At 45.0% G+C, this 20,203-nt stretch overlaps 1 protein-coding gene across 5 annotated transcripts in view; it reads right to left on the reverse strand.

Moving 5' to 3' along the window:
• The window catches only part of LOC129714836 (disco-interacting protein 2 homolog C), a 540,592-nt gene that overhangs the window by 218,011 nt on the left and 302,378 nt on the right, over positions 1–20,203 (reverse strand). For all 5 annotated transcript variants that reach the window (XM_055664689.1, XM_055664698.1, XM_055664678.1 and 2 more), the window contains 2 exons: positions 5,463–5,573; positions 56–181 (listed from right to left, as the gene is read on the reverse strand). In XM_055664689.1, the coding sequence (XP_055520664.1) occupies positions 56–181; positions 5,463–5,573 (237 nt within the window). The remainder of the gene's footprint in view (positions 1–55; positions 182–5,462; positions 5,574–20,203) is intronic.

Genomic DNA, 20,203 nt, shown 5'->3' on the forward strand with positions numbered 1-20,203 from the left:
TGCTTGTGGATTTGTGCGAGTTATAATTCAATGGATTAGAGACATTTTGCTTTACCTGGAGGTGTGTAGGCATCCATGGATGTTTGGACCACCAATGAGCGTCGCTTAGATGGCATGGGAACAGCCATCTTTCTCTCTTTGTGTTTGGCAAGGGCAGCTTGCACTGCCTCTGTGTGTACGTCTGAAATAAGAAGGACGCAAGTATTAAAACTTACAAAAAATTAAATCCACATTACACCCACTTCTGAACCAAAAATCACATGAGATGTACATTTGCTGAAGGCATAAGGCTCAGTTATAAATCATTAATGGCTACTTCTGCAACTTCCGTTAATTAAGTAGAGTTCATGCAGTCATGCAATGCAAACATGCAGTTTAAATAGCTGCATTATAAAAAAAAATAACCTATAGCCACTCTTTGACACTTCACAAAGATACAGATACTCTGTTGATAATGTCGATGGGTGAAATGTACTGAACCTGCCTTTATTCCTCATTAAGCCTAGTTATTTCTCCATTTCACTAGTCTGATCACAATAACACTAATTGAAGGATCGGTAATGTTATGGTAAAACTGAGATGATGCGTTGGTTACAAGCTTCAACTCCAACAGGTTCTTCTGGTTGAGAAGTAATTTTGCACTCAATGTTGTTGCCATGAGTCATCAAGTCCACCCCGCTTCCTCCAACTATATCTAAAGTGATATCGTTCATCATGGCCCCAACCGCAAGATGCATTCATCAACCGAAACCTCAAGGCAGCCCAGCAACCCAGCCCCGCATAATGGGCCATCACCTATTTGATTCTCCCCAAGGGAATCAAACAGGAAAGCAGAGGCATCCAAGTGTAGCAACCTGACATTTAGTCTTGATTTGCGAAGGCATGTTTGGAACAGCTCAATGATATTAATCAAACACTGCTCACTCTGCTCACACATTGTTTTCATTCCCATGGTTCCAAAAGGATTTTGCTTTCTCAGCTTAGATCAGTGAAAACAATTCTCAATTCAAAGTCCGTGGGCCATGAGTTCAAATCCCGGTACAATATCTGAGAACTGACAGTGTTGATCAAGAGGACACAAAGATCCCAAAGGAGGGCACCATTGGGAATAGCTCATTCTACAATGACAATATATTAAAACTAATTAACCATGCTCATTAACCAAAGGGAAACAACGGCAGCAGATTAATCTTCCTGCTTCCCCTCCACTGAAAATATTTTATACAATATGTTCTGTTGCACTTTTTTCCCATCAATAGAAATGTCAGCATTTGTTACCCATCTCCCAGAGTTTATATATCACATATATACATAGATTGAGAGAGAGAAAGAGAAAGAGAAAGAGAGAGAAAGAGAGAGAAAGAGAGAGAAAGAGAGAGAAAGAAAAAGAGAGATATTAATATATATATATAAATGGGCGGCGAAATCCAAGGGATATATTACACACACACACACACACACACACACACACACACACACACACATATATATATCCCTTGGATATCTTCGCCCATTTCTGTGGCTGATATGGGTTTGTTAGTAAGTTTGCAGATGACAACAAATTTGCTGAAGGGCCTGTTCCTGTGCTATCCTGTTCTTTGTTCTAACTGTAGAGAAGCAGTCACAAGCTTAACCTGCAGAGGATGCTACACCTGCCATGGAGTCATAGTCATACAGCATGGAAACAGGCCCTTTGACCCAACTTGCCCACACTGACCTACATGTCCCACCTACAGGCATTCGGCCCATATTCCTCTAAACCTGTCCAATCCATGTACCTATCTCAATGTTTCTTAAACGTTACGATAGTTCCTGGGAATAGTACCTGCCCTTTCATTTGTTTCCCTCCCACAATCCATGGTCAAACATGCCTGTGTTCCAGAAGGAACTGCAGATGCTGGAAAATCGAAGGTAGACAAAAATTCTGGAGAAACTCAGCGGGTGCGGCAGCATCTATGGAGCGAAGGAAATAGGCAACTTTTCGGGCCGAAAACCCTTCTTCAATCTGACTATTTCCTTCGCTCCATAGATGTTGCCGCACCCGCTGAGTTTCTCCAGCATTTTCGTCTACATTCAAACATGCCTTCCAGGTGGAGCAGCAATTCACTTGCACCTTTTTCCAATCCAATGTGCTGAATTCAGTGTTCACAATGAGTTATCTCCTGTTTTGGAGAAACAAAAGACAAAACTTTGTAGATCACCTCCACTCAGCCTGAAAAGGTGACTGAGCTACCAGTTCCCCATTCATTATTCATTTCCAATTCATCATTCCAGGTCCACTATCATTGCCCCTTGGACTAATCCAACAAAGCCCATTGCAAGATCAAGCAGTACCTCAACTTTCGACTTGCCATGTTACATTCCTCGGGACTCACTAAATTCAACAATCTCAGATAACCAGCCTTCCAGTTTGGTAATAATATCATCGTCGCTCCATCATTTTCTATTCACAGATGCTGTCTGGCCAGCTGTGAATCTCTTTTATTTCAGGTTACCAGCCACATTGCTCTTGTGTCTCGCAGCTCCAGCAGTTCCCCTCCCCCTCCCTTTTCCTCTGTTCTTATTCATCTCCTACTTTTTTTTAGTTTTAGTTTTTTAGATTCAAGATATAGAGTGGAAACAGGCCGTTCGGCCCACCAAGTCCACGCTGGCCAGCAATCCCTGCACACTTACACTATCCTGTACACACTAGGGACAATTTACAATTTTAACTAATCTGTGTGCCTTTGGAGTGCAGGAGGAAATGTGCGCAGGTCACGGGAAGAACATACAAACTCCATACAGATGGCACCTATAGTCTGGATCAAACCCGGGTCTCTGGCGCTGTAAGACAGCAACTCCACTTCTGTGCCACTGCATTGAAGCAACAACCATGAGGTACACCCACGCCTCTATTTCCTGAGGAGGCATTGAGTCATTTCTCAGGACACTGAGGGAATTCAGCATGTCTACAATGACTCTTACAAACCTCCACAAATGCATCACAAAAACCATACTGTCGGATTCATCACAGCATGATTTGGGAACAGCTCTACCCAAGACCGCAAGATGTTGCAGAGTTGTGGATGCAGCCCAGTCCATCACACAGTCCCGAACCCCACCATCTATACATCACGCTGCCTCAGGGGAAAGCAGCCAACTGAATCGAAGACATTTCCCACTGCAGACATTCCATCTCCTACCTGAGAGACTGGGGTTGAGAATTAAAAATAGATCATCCATACCAATCTGGAATCTATCAATATCCACCTTAAAAATATCCATTGACTTGGCCTCCACAGTCCTCTGTGGCAATGAATTCCACAGATAGACCACCCTCTGACTTAAGAAATTCCTCCTTCCTCCTTTCTAAATGTACATCCTTTTATTTTGAGGCTATGGACTCTGGTGCCGGACTCTCCCACTACTTGAAACATCCTCTCCACATCCCTCTATCCAGCCCTTTCAAAACCAACATACAGGGAGGGATCGTTGAGACTATATTGGGATCATAGAATACAACTTTGGTTTCCTTTCCTTGCCCTTGAGGGAGTCCAATGAAGATTCACCAGATTGGTTCATGGGCAGAGATGGAATAGTGTAGGTCTGGATTGTCTGAGTTTAGTTTGGAAGAATGGGAAATGATCTCATTGTAATGTACACCATTTTTCACAAGAGCTGGATGCAGGGAGATGTAGGGAGATTGTTGAGGTGTCTGAGATCAGGGGCGCCGTGGCAGAACAAAGGGTGGGACCAAGGTGGGGAGAAGAATTTTCACATAGATGAGGAATTCTCAACCATGGAAACACAATCAATGATGGCAGTCGATGAACTTCAGGGTGTTAAAAGGAATCAAGGGATCAAGGCAGACAAACGGTGCATGTGGTAGATAGAACGCCCTTGAATACAAGTCTAGCATACTCCCGTTTTTTTACTTCTTATGGACTTTAGCTCTGTAATTTGTCCCGTGTTATGTCTTTATGGCAGGAATTAACTTTTATTTCTTGATTAGTAATCTGCCACTCAGAGCTTGGAGTAGAAAAAGAGTCACGTATTTAGCAGAAAAGAAAATATAATTTAAACAAGATTTATATCACTAATTAATAACATAACAAGCATTCATATTGGTAGGAAATTGGAGCGCTCAGATCTACATTAACTGCGTTTTACTTTATTTACAATAAAACTTTAAGATGAATTATGAATTAGAATGTTTTCCTTTCTCATGGGACAGCCAAATGGGAAACATAATTTCATCACGCACACTACTGTTTGTGTGGAGCACTAATTATAGTGAGTGTGCAGTCGTCATTAAATTGTTTCTAAATCACAAATCCTAATTATGAAGCCTGCATAAGCAGTCTTTTGTTTCTATGAAGCGACCATTCATTACCAACCATATTTATGTGGGGTTAATTGCAATATTAGTGATGAGATATTAAGTGAAGAAATAATAAACCACGCAAGTATTCCACTTTACGGGAGGTGGAAGGAAAATCGAAAGGAACGATATCATCCGAGGCACAAAGGCAAGGGGATGAGACCGGGACGCAGGATTGTTAAGGGAAAAAAAGCATGAAAAAGGTTTAGTTTTGTTTAGAGATACTACGCGGAAACCCTTTGGCCCACTGAGTCCGTGCCGACCAGCGATCACTTGGGCTGGAAGATTGCAACCTTCACGTGGTCCGCCCTGTTTCGACTAATGCAATCAACTCGACGTGCACAAACGGAAAATCAAATAGAACAAGTTGTCCAACAACTTTAGGCCACATGAAAGAAGAAGTAGAAGCGATCACCTGTACACTAGTTCTATCCTACACATCATGGGCCAATTTACAGAAGCCAATTAACCGACAAATCTGCTCGTCTTTAAAATGTGGGAGGAAACCGGAGCACCCGGAGAAAATCTACACGGTCACGGGGAATGCATACAAACTCCGTACAGGCAGCACCCGTAGTCAGGATCGAACCCCGGACTCTGGTGCAATAATGCATCAACTCTACCGCTGCGCCACCGTGCCGCCCCTACAGGTCTTGGCATTTAAGCTCTGGGTAGGGGGGGAGTGACTAGTGAATGGGAGGTGGGAGATGATGCTGGTAAGAGGCTTGCTCTAACATAACGTAAGATTGTTGACGAAGTTTGTCACAAATGACATCTTTGGTCTCATACTTTGTTGTACATCTGATTTAGCTCCAATGTCTTGAGACACGAGGCTCTAACATCACGCAATGGCAAATACATGGAGTTATTAGCATAGCAACGATACTCATGTCAATCACTGATGGATGAAAATCAATTATATTAAAAGGTGTATATTTAGTTCAAGGGAGGGAGAAGGACAAGAATCTTTTCTACGGGCTAAGTAACATCATGACAGCCCCAACCTATGTCATCGATTCCACACCTGTAAAGGAAATGTTCATGCAGAGGGACAAAGCGGGTGGTTTGTGTTGGAAGGGAAACACCTGAGGTAATTGCTGACCTGATCGGTACCGCTCATCTCGGGATCCCGATGACCGGCGGCGATGGTACCTGGAGGAGGAGGATGGGGTAACGGGTGTTCGCCGCTCTTGAGGCAGGGACGGTTCCACTCCTGTCAAGGCAGAAAATCCACAGTCACTACAATTCATCGTTAACCCGTGCAAACTTCAGTCTGATCATCTCCTCTTCTTGCGTATCCTTCTTCCTTGTTTCAAATGTTGACATTGCTGTAATGATGATGATGATGATGATTCAGATCCTAATTAGCCTGAAACTTTACTCAAATTTACAAACTTTGACATAGAACCACAGTTGTACAGAATGGAAACAGGCCCTTTGGCCCAACTTGCCCATGCCCCATCTACACTTGCCCCACCTGCCTGTATATGGCCCACATCCCTTTAAACCTATCCTAACCACCAGGTGGCGCCCGCAATGACTGCGTCGCCAACAATCTGTCTCGTTCCTTCCTTCTTTGATGTTTTATAGTATGTTAATGTATGTTTTAGTGTACTTTAGCTTGTTTTATGCGGGGGATGGAGGGTTGGGGGGGGAACTTTTTTTAATCTCAATTTTTTTTCCCAAATCGTATCACCGTCCGCACTGCGGCCTAACATCAAGGAGCTAGCGGACTCTTGCTTTAGATCAACTTCAGGAGCCCCAGCCACGGGAGCCTGCAGAACAACATCGTGGAGCTGGCGATCCCCGTCGGGGGTGGACCTTGGTGCTCCAACCGTGGGAACCTGCGGACTTTAACATCATGGAGCTCGCGGTCCCTGGTTAGAGACCGACTTCGGGAGCTCCAAGCCGCAGGAGCATCGATCGCCCCGAAGCGGGAACTTCGAGCGCGCTGACGCAGGGGCTTCAATCGCCCCGATGAGGGGGCTTTGATCGCCGGCTGTGGGAGCTTCAATCGCCCCGATTGCGATGGTTCGGCTGCCCAGACCGCGAGAGAATAAAGAATAAGGTTAGACTTTATTGCCTTCAATCACAGTGAGGAATGTGGGGAATCCACTGTGGTGGATGTTTATGTTGACTTTTATGTAGTTGCCTGTCTTGTTGCTTCTTCTTTAGTATGGCTGTGTGGTAATTCGAGTTTCATTGTACCTTTCTTTCTTTCTTTTAAAATGTTTATTCATATTTTTAAAAATGAAAATAAATGATGAACATAACAGTGATGTTAATACATAGGGATCAGGATTACATTAACAACAAAGGTAATCTAGGTGTGAATCCAGTGTCAAAATACACATTGGGTTTAGACCTCCCGGTCTCTATGTACATACAGTTAAATGTTTAAAAGAGAACTTGTATATATAAAAACAAAAAAATAAAAAGAAGGAAAAAAAGGAGAAAGAAAGAGAAAAGCAAAATAGCAAAACCAGCTAAAATAAGCAAAACAAAATCTGGGCTGCAAAGAGTTTCAACAATTTAGATCATTGTTTGTCGTGAAGTCCGTTCCACCGTATAAAGATACGAGAATTGTCATTACAGTTGGAGAGGGATCAATTTATATCGTGTGAAAATATTGAATAAAGCTTCCCCAAGTCCTATCAGATTTAACCAAGGGTTCAACAATGTCACTCCTAAATTTTTCTAAATTTAGACATGATATCGTTTCAGAGTACCAATGGAGTGTGGTCGGAGGATTAGAGTCTATCCATTTAAATAAAATAGTACCTTAATTGGCACATGTGACAACACACAGACCTTTGAACATTTATCGTTGTACCTGTCCAATAGTCTTTTAAATGATATTATAGTACCTGCCTCAACTACCTCCTCTAGCAGCTCATTCCATTTACCCACCACTCTCTGTGAAAAGGTTCGCCCTCAGGTTCATCTTTCCCCTCTCACCTTTAACCTATATCCTCTGGTTCTTGAATTCCACATCTCTGTGCATAATCTATTCCCCTCATGACCTTACACATCTCGATAAGATCACCCATCAGCCTCCTGCACTCGGAGGAACAAAGTTCCAGCCAACTTCAGCAAGATCCTCATAATCACTCTGCCCTCTTTCCACTTCTTGGAAGTTACATTATTATATTTTCAAAAATACCGAAAACTGAGCGGGAGATTTCCCCACAGTAACAGAGAACGCTGCACCCCTAGGAAGAGACGTGGCATGGTCGACCTGGTGCTGATGTATCAGGGTGAGTGAGCAGCTCTCTGTTGGGCCAGAGTTCAAGGCATTCAAAGGTGGACACAAAATGCTGGAGTAACTCAGCATCTCTGTAGAAAAGGGTTAGTTTCAGGTCGAGCCTGACCCGCTGAGCTACTCCAGCATTTTGTGTCTATCTTTGGTGTAAACCAGCGTCTGCAGTTCCTTCCGACACATTCACAGGCGACGTCAAGCAAGAGTCCAACTCATTGGTTAGACCGCATGTGCGTATAGTTCTAGTCCCCACACTACAGAACGGATAAGGTAGCAATAATACTTTGTGGTTGCACTAAGGACTTCATTTTTCTTTAGCACTAGTATCATGATTATTAGTTTATTGATTTTTAAAATATTATATATTACCTGTGTGCATTGCATTTATAACCCGTTATGCTGCTGCAAATAAGAATTGCATTGCTCCATTGGTGTGTACATGTGAAAATTAAGCACTCTTGACATGCTGAGGTTCTATAAGGCACTGGTCAGGCCGCATTTTGAATACTGTAAGCAAATTGTGGCTCCATATCTGAGGAAGGATGTGCTGGCTGTGCCGAAGGTCCAGAGGAGGTTTACAAGAATGATTCCAGGATTGAGTGGGTTATCATATGATGAGCGTTTGACAGCACTGGGCCTGTACTCGCTGGAGTTTAGAAGGTTGCGGGGGAAACCTCATTGAAACTTACAGAATAACAAAAGGTGCAGATAGAGTAGATGTGGAAAGGATGTTTCCACAGGTGGGAGAGTCTAGGACCAGAGGTTATAGCCTCAGAATTAAAGGGCACTCTTTTAGAAAGGAGATGAGGGGGAACTGCTTTAGTCAGAGGGTAGTTAATCTGTGGAACTCAAAGGGCTGTGGAGGCCAAATCAGTGGATATTTTTAAGGCAGAGATGAACAAATTCGTGATTAATGACAATGAAATGACAATTAAAATTGAATCTGAATCTGATTAGAATGGGTTATGGGCAGAAGGCAGGAAAATGTGATTAGGAGGCTGAGATCAGCCATGATTGAATGGCGGAGTAGACTCAATGGGTTGGATGGCCTGATTCTACTCCTATAACTTGTGAATTTGTGAAGTGATTGATCAGCTGTTGATAGTAGGAACTACAGATAATAGAATAGAATAGTATAGAATAGTTTCTTTATTGTCATTGTAACATGAACCATATACAACGAAATTTAAAAATGTCAGCCAGTCAGTGCACCATTCAAACATTTCTAAAAGCTAACGATATATACAAGGTAAAATATTAAAAAAGATAAACAACTAAAATAAATATCATGAAAATAGCACGCATAAACACCCAACCCTCCATCCTTCTGTCGATTTCACAGTGTACCACAGTCCCTTAGTCTGTATCGCCCCTGCGTTCCTTGGCGGCTACATTTAGTGCCTTTATAGCAGTGGGGTAAAGACTGTTTTTAAGTCTGTTTGTCCTTGTAGATCTGTACCGTCTGCCTAACGGCAACAGCTCAAACAGGGAGTGTCCGGGGTGGGAAATGTCCTTTATAATACTCTGGGATTTTTTGATGCAGCGGGAACTGTGCAAGTCCTCCAAGGTGAGGAGAGGGCAGCCGACAATCCTCTGGGCGTTGTCAATGGCCCTCAGGAGCGCTTTCCTCTGAGCCGCTGTGCAGCTGGTGTACCACACGCATACACAGTATGTTAGGATGCTCTCAATGGAGCACCGATAAAAGGACAGCAGCAGTCTCTGATTGATGTTATTCTTCCTGAGCACCCTCAGGAAGTGCAGTCTCTGCTGGACCTTTTTCAGCAGCGCAGAGGTGTTCACGCTCCACGTCAGGTCCTCCTCAATATGGATTCCCAGGAAGCGGAAATCCGCCACCCTCTCCACACGGTCCCCTCTGATAATTAATGGTACCATGTCCGTTTTCTTCTTCCTGTAGTCTATTATGAGTTCCTTGGTCTTTGAGGTGTTGAGGAGCAGGTTATTTTCTCCACACCACACTGTCAGCTGCTCCACCTCATCCCGGTAGGCGTACTCGTCCCCCCCAGAGATGAATCCCACCACCGTAGTGTCATCCGCGAATTTGACAATGGTGTTGCTGTGGTGGGCGGGGGTGCAGTCATGTGTGTAGATGATGTAGAGCAGGGGGCTCAGTACGCAGCCCTGTGGAGAGCCGGTACTGAGGCTGAGGGTCGTGGATGTGTGATGGCCCACTCTGACTCTCTGGCTGCGACCTGACAGGAAGCTATTTATCCACATGCAGGTGGAGTGTGGAAGTCCCAGGTACCCCAGTTTGTCCACCAGTTTGTGGGGAAGGATGGTATTAAAAGCAGAGCTGTAGTCCACAAAGAGCATCCGCACGTAGCTCCCCCATTGCTCCAGGTGGGACAGTGCAGCATGGAGGGCTGTGGCTACAGCGTCCTCTGTAGATCTATTCGCTCTGTACGCAAACTGGTTGGGGGCAGGAGTGATGCGATATGACCCCAGACCAGTTTTTCAAAACACTTCATCACCACTGGTGTGAGTGCAACTGGCAGGTAGTCGGTGAGGCTGGAGATGTGGGGGGTTTTGGGCAAGGTTTCATGAATGAAATGAAACGTTGAGCAAAAAACACAAAGTGCTGGAGTAAATTAACCTGAAACATCACCTATCCATGTTCTCCAGAGATGCTGCCTGACCTGCTGAGCTACTCTTGGACTTTGTACATCAGTATGTTGCAGGGAATGGAGGGTTATAGTTATAAGGAGAACATGTTTAACATGCCTCTGTTTATCCTCACTGGATTGTAGGAGACAAAGGGATGCGCTTCGAGAGATTTACACAGTTATAAGGGACAGGGATAGGGCAGAAAGTAAGAATCCTTTTTCCCCAAGGGCAGCGGAGTTGCGTCAAGAGTGCACAGGCTGAAGGTGGGAGGGCAAAAATTTAAAGAAGGGTGGTGAACATTTAGTATGAGATGCCAGAGAAAGTGGCTGGGGCAAGTACAAAACAACATTAAATAACAAACTTGGAAAGGTATGCGGATAGGAATTGTTCGGAAGGATCTGGGTCAAATGTGAGCAAATGAAACAAGCTTGGATGGACATCTTGGTCAGTATGGATGAGTTGGGCTGAAGGGCCTGTTTCTATGCTGCACTGTGACTCTGACTATGGGAGAAATGTTAAGGTTGGTGGTGAATATATAGAATCAGTTGGCAAAGGAAGCAGTAGAGGCATATACCATTCTACAATGTAAAAGTCGTAGGATAGGTATATGGATAGAAAAGGAGTGGAGGGACATGGCGTAATGTGGGCAAATGGTCTAAGCATTCACGGTGGCACAGCGGTAGAGCTGCTGCCTCACAGCGAGTGCAGCACCGGAGACCCGGGTTCGATCCCGGCCACGGGTGCTGTCTGTACGGAGTTTGTACGTTCTCCCCGTGACCTGCGTGGGTTTTTTTCCCGAGATCTTCGGTTTCCTCCCACATGCCAAAGACGTACAGGTTTGTAGGTTAATTGGCTTGGTAAATGTAAAAAATTGTCCCTTGTGTGTGGAGATAGTGTCGGCGTGCAGGGGATCGCTGGTCGGTGGGCGAAGGGCCTGTTTCCACGCTGTATCTCTACACTAAATTAAACTAAACATAGATAATGTGGGACCGAGATGAGAAAAACATTTTTCACACAGTGAGTGGTGAATCTCTGGAACTCTCTGCCACAGAACGTAGTTGAGACCAGTTCATTGGCAATATTTAAGAGGGAGTTAGATGTGGCCCTTGTGGCTAAAGGGATCAGGGGTATGGAGAGAAGGCACGTACGGGATACTGAGTTGGATGATCAGCCATGATCATATTGAATGGTGGTGCTGGCTCGAAGGGCCGAATGGCCTACTCCTGCACCTATTTTCTATGTCTATGTTTCTATGTTTCTATAATTTGAATTGAATTATTAAATTGAATTGAATTGAATTTGAATTTGAATTGAATTTATTGCCACACAACCAGGGTCGGTGGTATTTGGGTTGTCAGCAGCGGTACAATAATAAAGAACACACAACCACAATACAAATGTAACACAAACATCCACCACAGCATTCATCACTGTGGTGGAAGGCACAGAACTTGGCCAGACCTCCTCCATTTTCCCCCGTGGTCGGGACCTCCACCCTCCGCAGCCGTTGCTGCGGGCGTCCAGATGGTAAGGGACAAAGTCAAAGTCAAGGTAAGTCCAGGATCGGCTCTTCCCCACCGGAGACCGCGGCTTCAGGCTGGTGTAGGCCGCAGGCCGGCGGTCGAAGATTTAAGGTTCCCGCCGCGCCGCAGCCAGAAGCACCGCAGACCGCAGGGCCGATGGTCGAAGCTCCCCTCCAGGGGTGATGGTAAGTCCATGCCGGACCCGCGGTAGAAGTTGGCCGCGGGCCGGCAGTGATGGCTTCTTCTTCCCCCGGGTCCCCCACGAGGGATCCCGGGCTGTAGACGCCGCGCCATCTGGAGCTCTGCAGACCGCGGCTTCAGGCTGCTGGCTTCCGCGGACCAGCGAAACGGAGCGCTCCCCTCCAGCGAGCCCCAGCGAGGGCTCGCCAGCGCCACGCCGAGAGTCCATGCTGCGCCCGCCGCTGAAGCCCCGGGCGCGTCTCCGGGAAAGGCCGCGCCGATCCTCGTTGTTAGGCCATGGGGGAGGCGACCTGGAAAAAGTCGCCTCTCCGTGGAGGAGGCGACCGAAGCGGTTTCCCCCACACCCCCCCACACCACCCCCCACACAAAACACACAAAGGAACATTAAATACACACTTTAAAACATACTTTAAAACACACTAAAAATTGAAAAGACTAACGCTTTGCTGACAGGCGCAGTCACTGCAACGTCCCCACCTATAAGCTTCACAGTCAGTGTGGACGAGGTGAGCTGCAAAAGCCCTAACTCAAACAGCAACGTCCACAGATGATAGGGCATCATTGTCCTCTGATGATAAGAATGTACATCCACATCACACTTACGTCATTACGTCTGAAGGATACACACATAAACACTTTTTTGAGTTTAACCGAGTCACTACAGGCTCAGTTTGTTGGCTGGCTCAATACTGTCACTTTAGTCTTACTTCATTTTGATGTATTCATTTTCATTGTACTTCATTTTGATGTATTCCTTGTCGGAAATGAGGATGTCATTATCTCTTGACTCACTCCACATTGTAAACTGTGTGATGATGCCAGGACGGGATTCATTGTATGGTGCCTCAGTGCCTAAGGGATGACTCTTACTGTAGTCATTAGTTCGACATGGACATTTCTGACGTACTGCGACTCTGGATACAGACACAATTCCTTTGCAGACTAATTCACTGAGATGCCGTGACTCAATTATAAAATTGTTCAAGGGTCTGATGACTCCAACACTCAGATGAAAGTGCTTGCCTCTTCCTCAAAAACCTCACCCTCTGCTTCCATTGATACTCCTTTACTCTGTCCTCCAAATTAGTCTGCGCCCTTCAATAGTGTGTCAAGCCAGTAATGTAGTGACTTCTCTACCAGGGTAAAATAAATGCTGTCGTGTTCAGCCACATAGTAGATATTACATAAAATCAATCCATCGATGATTCATTGTGGTGAAGGTTACCTTCAAATAGCTTCTGCTAATATAGTATCGGCCTCTCCGCCACCTTACAAGATGATGTGATACACTTGAAGCCGTTTTAATGCGTAACATTTCCAATCACATGCTAAGTGAACCTTAGTCCAATGGTAATTCTCTCACTATTGTAGCCAGAACAAAAATCTATCTCTTCCCTTTGATGGTACACTCTGTTGCCCTCACAACGAAGTACATGTCAGACTTCAATCTGGTTTGAAGACTCATTGACGACAACAAGGAAATGTTTGATCCCTTTGTGACAAAAACCAACACACACTGACTGGAATGTAGAATCAAATAACTGCAGTTGCTGGTTTATACCAAGGATAGACACAAAGTGCTGGAGTAACTCAGCGAGTCAGGCAGCATCTCTGGAGGAAAAGGGTAGGTGACGTTTCGGGTCTCTTTCCCCCAGAGATGCTGCCTGACCCGCTGAGATACTCCAGCACTTTGTGTCTATCATCATCAGACTGGAATGGATGGATCAGTTGTTTCAACGTTTGAGGTGGTATCTTAAGTGGAATTCCACTGCATTGCTGTCAACTTAGACAAATGGATATGAATTCCTTCAACTCTATCACTTCTTGACCAATATAACCATTGCAACTAAGAACAGTAGTCGGCCACTCGGCCCCTCATGATTGCTCTATCATTGAGCAGGATGATGCCTGATCGAATAGTGACCACATCTCCACATTCCTGCAGCACAACAGTGACCTTTCACCCGCTTGTTTATCAAGTCACATCCCTGCCTTAAAAATATTCAAAAATCGCTTCTACTGTGGAGGAAGGGAGTTCAAGAAACCAACGATCCTCAGAGCGAAAAAAAAACCTCCTTCTGCAAGCACAGCAGTAGAGCTACTGCCTTGCAGCACAAGAAGATTGTTCCCGATGTTGGGGAAGTCCAGGACAAGGGATCACAGCTTAAGGATAAGGGGGAAATCCTTTAAAACCGAGATGAGAAGAACTTTTTTCACACAGAGAGTGGTGAATCTCTGGAACTCTCTGCCACAGAGGGTAGGCGAGGCCAGTTCATTGGCTATATTTAAGAGGGAGTTAGATGTGGCCCTTGTGGCCAAGGGGATCAGAGGGTATGGAGAGAAGGCAGTTACGGGATACTGAGTTGGATGATCAGCCATGATCATATTGAATGGCGGTGCAGGCTCGAAGGGCCGAATGGCCTACTCCTGCACCTAATTTCTATGTTTCTATGTTTCTAAGAGACCCACATTACGATCCTGACCACGGGTGCTGTCTGTACAGAGTTTGTAAGTTCTCCCTGTGACCTGCATGGGTTTTCTCCAAGATCTTCGGTTTCCTCCTACACTCCAAAGATGTACAGGTTTAGAGGTTAATTGGCTTGGTATAAATGTAAACAGAATTGTCCCTGGTGTGTGTAGGGTAGTGTTAATGTGCGGGGATCGCTGATCGGTGCGGACTCAGTGGGTCGAAGGGCCTGTTTCTGCACTGTATCTCTAAACTAAACTAAACTAAACAAACATATCAGTGCACAGCCAAGAAAGTGCACCAACACCAATTCAGACAGGTGCAAGGTGTTGGTAAGTGTGTCTTTCTCAGTGAACTGTACGGCCACACAGAGTGTTGTAGAACGGAGAAGATAAAGGACTACAAGTGCACACTTTCTTGAAAGCACAATCACAGGTGGATAAGGTGGTGGAGAAGACTCTTGGACATGCTGATCTTCATCAGTCAGAGAATTGAGCACAGAATTGGGAATGCTACGTAGCAAATGTACAAAGGTTGGTGACGCTGTAATTGGACTTCTGTCGTCACTCACCCTGTTATACTAAAGTTGCCAACTCACTGAAAAGGATATAAAAAAAATATTAAGAAGGATGTTGCCAGGACTCAAGGGACTGAGTTACATGGAGAGGTGGGCAGGCTGGGACTCCATTCCTTGGAGCATAGAACGCTGATTTATAGAGATATAGAAAAATGTGAGTGCATAGACAGGATGAATGTACAGAGTATTTTTTCCTACAATTGTAGAATCAAGAAATAGAGGGCATATGTTTAAGTCCAGCAGGGAAAGATTTAACAGGAATCCGACAAACAAATTTTTCATACAAAGGGTGTATGAATAAGTTCATGTTCATAAGTGATAGGAGCCGAATTAGGCCATTTGGCCCATAAAGTCTTCTCCACCATTCAATCATGGCTGATCTATCTTTCCCTCTTAACCCCATTCTGCTGCCTTCTCCACATAACCCCTAACACCCGTACTAACCAAGAATCCATCCATCGCTGCCTTAAAAATATCCATTGGCTTAGCCTCCACAGTCTTCTGTGCCAATGAATTCCAGATTCACCACCATCTAGCTAAAGGGATTCCTACTCATTTCCTTCCTAAAGGAACGTCCATTAATTCTGAGGCTGTGACCTCTGGTCCTAGACTCTCCCACTAGTGGAAACATTCTCTCCACATCCACTATCTACTGTAGGCCTTTCATTATTCGGTAAGTTTTAAAGAGCTCCCCCGTCATTCTTCGAAACACCAGTGAGTTGAGGCCCAGTGCCATCAAACGCTCATCATACGTTAACCCATTCATTCCTGACATCATTCTTGTAAACCTCCTCTGGTCCCTCTAGCAGTGCCAGCACATCCTTGCTCAGATGTGGTGCCCAATATTTCTCACTATACCCCAAATGCGGTCTGATCAGAGGGGGCAGACATACCCCCATCCATATAAACGGGACTGAGGTGGAGCGCGTCTCCAACTACAAATTCATCGGGGTACACATCTTGGAGGATCTGTCCTGGTCCCTCAACACCTCCAAGCTGATCAAAAAGGCACAGCAGCACCTTTACTTCCTGAGGAGGCTCAAGAAAGCCCACCTGTCCCCCCAGATCCTGACCAACTTTTACCGTTGTACCATCGAAAGCATCCTGACCACCTGCTTCACGGTATGGTACAGCAGCTGCACCATAGCGGACAGGAAGGCACTACAACGGGTGGTGAAAACCGCGCAGTACATCATCGGTGCCCCGCTCCCTGCCATGGATGCCCTCCACCGAAAACGGTGTCTGAGACGGGCCGGGAAGATCATTAAAGACCCCTCCCACCCCAACCATGGACTGTTTGCCCTCCTCCCATCAGGGAGGCGGTACAGGAGCCTCTGGTCTCGTACCAGTAGGATGAGGAACAGCTTCTACAATAATACCATCACGTTGCTGAACTCGGAGTCCCGCCGATAGATCCGTCCACATTGTTTGATTATTCTGTATTTTTATTTTTATTTCTATATTGCACTACTACTACGGACTGACGCTAAACTGCATTTCGTTGTACCCACACTTGTATTTGTGCAATGACATTAAAGTTGAATTGAATTGAATTGAATTGAATTTTGTATTCTTGGCCTCTCTAAATAAATGCTAGCATTGCATTTGCCTTCCTTACCATCAATTCAACTTGCAAATTACGTTTTGGGGAATCCTGTGCTAGCAGTCCCAGATCCCTTCACACCTCTGATTTCGGAATTCTCTTCCCATTTAGAAAATAGTCTACACCATTATTCCTACTACCAAGCTGCACGACTTCACATTTGTCTCGAGCTGTTGAGTAAGTGGTTGAAACAGATTAAAAAAAACACAAAAAAAGTATTGGATAGGAAATGTTTAGAAGGATTTGGGTCAACCATGCACAGCTGAGATGGGCATCTTGGTTGGTGTGGATGAGTTAGGCCTAAGGGCCTGCTTCTGGTATGATCTGGTATGGTATGACCCTATGACCCTGACTCTCTGGGAGAAATTTAAAGGAGTGTGGTGAATATTTCTAACAAGTTGCCAGAGCTGGGCATGGAGGCATGTACTATTACAACATTTAAAAGTCATTGGGACAGGTTCTGGGATGGGAGAAGAGAAGAGGGGAGCAGAGAGGATCATTGGCGTCTCCCTACCCTCGGTACAAGAAATGTTCCAGACCCGCTGTCTGAAAAAAGCTCAGAGAATAGCTAAGGACAAACTGCACCCCCTCCACATACACCCGGATCTCCTGCCATCAGGCAAGAGATATCGGAGCATTAAAGCCCGGACTACAAGACTGCTAAACAGCTTCCTGCCACAGGCTGTGAGGCTGCTAAACAGTCACTCTGTACTCACAGTCACCTGATTCTGAGGCTTGGCACGGACACTTTAATAACTGGCACTGGCCACTCAAATCAGCTGCCCCGGACATTTTTATGATTGGTTTTACTACATTTTAATGTTGCAGTTTTACCTGCTATTAACTATTTATACTGTTCCATCAGGAACTGGATTGTTTTTATTGTTATTATGTGTGAAATGTTTTAAATTTCATGTGCGATGCTCCGGTATTCCCTGGGAAACGTCTTTTCATTTTGCACTGTACAACTGTTGCTTGCAAGATGACAATAAAGGTTGATTGATTGATTGATTGATTGATTGATTGGATGGGGCCTAATAGGAGAAAACAGGCATATACAACCACATCACACCACATTGAAAGGATGGGTCGACTGGGCTTGTATTCACTGGAATTTAGAAGGGTAAGAGGGGATCTGAAACAGAACATTCTTAAAGGATTGGACAGGAGAGATACAGGAAAAATGTTCCTGATGTTGGGGGAGTCCAGAAGCAGGGTTCACAGTTTAAGAATAAGGGTTAGGCCATTTAGGACTGAGATGAAGAAAAACTTTTTCCACCCAGAGTGTTGTGAACCTGCGGAATTCTCTGCCACAGAAGGCAGTGGAGGCCAATTCACTGGATGTTTTCAAGAGTTAGATTCAGCTCTTAGGGTTAATGGAATCAAGGGATATGAGGAGAAAGCAGGGACTGATTTTAGCGGATTAGCCCTAATCATGCGGAATGGTGGTGCTGGCTCGAAGGGCCAAATGGCCTACTACTGTACCTAATTTTCTATGTTTCTACGTTTCATTTCCTCTGAAGGTAACATGCATCAATATTTTTCAGTGATGCTGAGTCATTATGGATTTAGTCACTTGACTGGGTAACTTTATCACTTTAGTCTCAATTGTGTACTTAATTTTGATATATTCCTTGTCGGAACTGGGATAACTCATCTCCTCTGAGCTCACTCATTCTAAACTCTGAGCTAATGCCAGGACTGGATTAATTGTAAGTTAGTTACCTCAGTGTCTACAGGGATGACTCTTGTTCATCTACATGGGCATTTTTGCCAGAACTTTAGCTTTTAGTTTCAGAGATACAGGCCCTTCAGCCCACCAAGTCTGCACCGACCAGCAATCGCTGCACGCTAACACTATCCGACACACACTAGGGACAATTTACATTTATACCAAGCCAATTAACCTACAAACATGGAGGAAACTGAAGAAATCTGAGAAAACCCATGCAGGTCACGAGGAGAACGTGCAAACTCCATACAGACAGCACCCGTGGTCAGGATCGAACCCAGAGACAGGTCTCTGGCGCTATAAGGCAGTAAGCTCTACTGCTACATCACCGTGCCACCCCAACTCTGCAGCCAAACCCGTTCTATTACAGACTATTTCACTGAGGTCCCATTATAGAATTACATTTGTGCTCATAGAAACATAGAAAGTAGGAGTAGGCCATTTGGCCCTTCTGCCACCATTCAATATGATCATGGCTGATCATCCAACTCAGTATCCTGTACCTGCCTTCTCTCCATACCCCCTGATCCCTTTAGCCACAAGGGCCACATCTAACTCCCTCTTAAATATAGCCAATGAACTGGCCTCAACTACCTTCTGTGGCAGAGAATTCCACAGATTCACCACTCTCTGTGTGAAAAATGTTTTTCTCACGTCGGGCCTAAAAGATTTCCCCCTTATCCTTAAACTGTGACCCCTTGTTCTGGACTTCCCCAACATCGGGATCATGTGTCTGATGACTAACTCCAGCACTTGTCTCTTCCTCAATATCCTCACCTTTTCCTTCAGCTGATGCCCCTTTGTTCTCCCCTCAAAGTTAGGCTGCACCAAGCTCAATTGTGGGTAAAGACCAAGCAGCCCAGCTCTAGCAGGGTAAACCCAATGCTGCAGTGTGCAGCCACATAGTAGATATTACACAAAATCAGTCCATCGATGATTCATATGGATGACAGGTCACCTTAAAATAGCTTCTGTTAATATAGTATAGGTCTCTCTTCCACCTTACAAGGTGATGTGATAGAATCAAAAAGACACTTGAAGTCATTTTGATGCATAACATTTCCAATCACATTTTAAGTGAACCTTGGTCCAATGGCAATTCTCTCACTATTGCAGCCAGAGCAAAATCCATCCGTTGTCTTTGATGGTACACTATGTTGCCCTCACAAAGTCGTACGTTGGACTTGAATCCATTTGAAACATATTGAAGAGAACTAGGAGATCATTGATTCTTTTGTGGCCAAAACCACAAGGGTTGATTGGAATGGCTGGATCCACAGTTTTCATGCTTTAGTTTAGTTTAGTTTATTTTATTTTGGAGATACAGCGAGAAAACAGGCCCTTCGGCCCACCGAGTCCGCGCCGACCAGCGATCCCCGCACATTAACACTATCCTACACACACGAGGGACAATTTACAATTAACCCAAGCCAATTAACCTAAAAAATGGTATTTCTTTGGAGTGTAGGAGGAAACTAGAGATCCTGGAGAAAACCCACACGGATCCCAGGGAGAATGTACAAACTCCGTACAGACAGCGCCAGTGGTCAGGTTGGATCCCAGGTCATTGACGCTGTAAGGCAGCAACTCTACTGCTGCGCCAACGTGCCGCCCTTAGTGAGGTGGTATTTAATGTGGAATTGCTTTGTTGGCAAACCTTAACTCCACATGAAACCTTTGAAAAGGTGCCACGTGGGAGGCTGCAAAGGAAGATGAGAGCCCACGGTATCAAAGGGCAGATACTAACTTGGATATCAGGTTGGCCGGACGGCAGAAGGCAAAGAGTATCAATAAAGGGTTTTTTTTCTGCTTGGCTGCCAATGACTAGTGGAGTTCCACAGGGCTCGGTGCTGGGCCCG

Source organism: Leucoraja erinacea, chromosome 2 (genome assembly GCF_028641065.1).
Source record: "Leucoraja erinacea ecotype New England chromosome 2, Leri_hhj_1, whole genome shotgun sequence".
NCBI lineage: Eukaryota > Metazoa > Chordata > Chondrichthyes > Rajiformes > Rajidae > Leucoraja > Leucoraja erinaceus.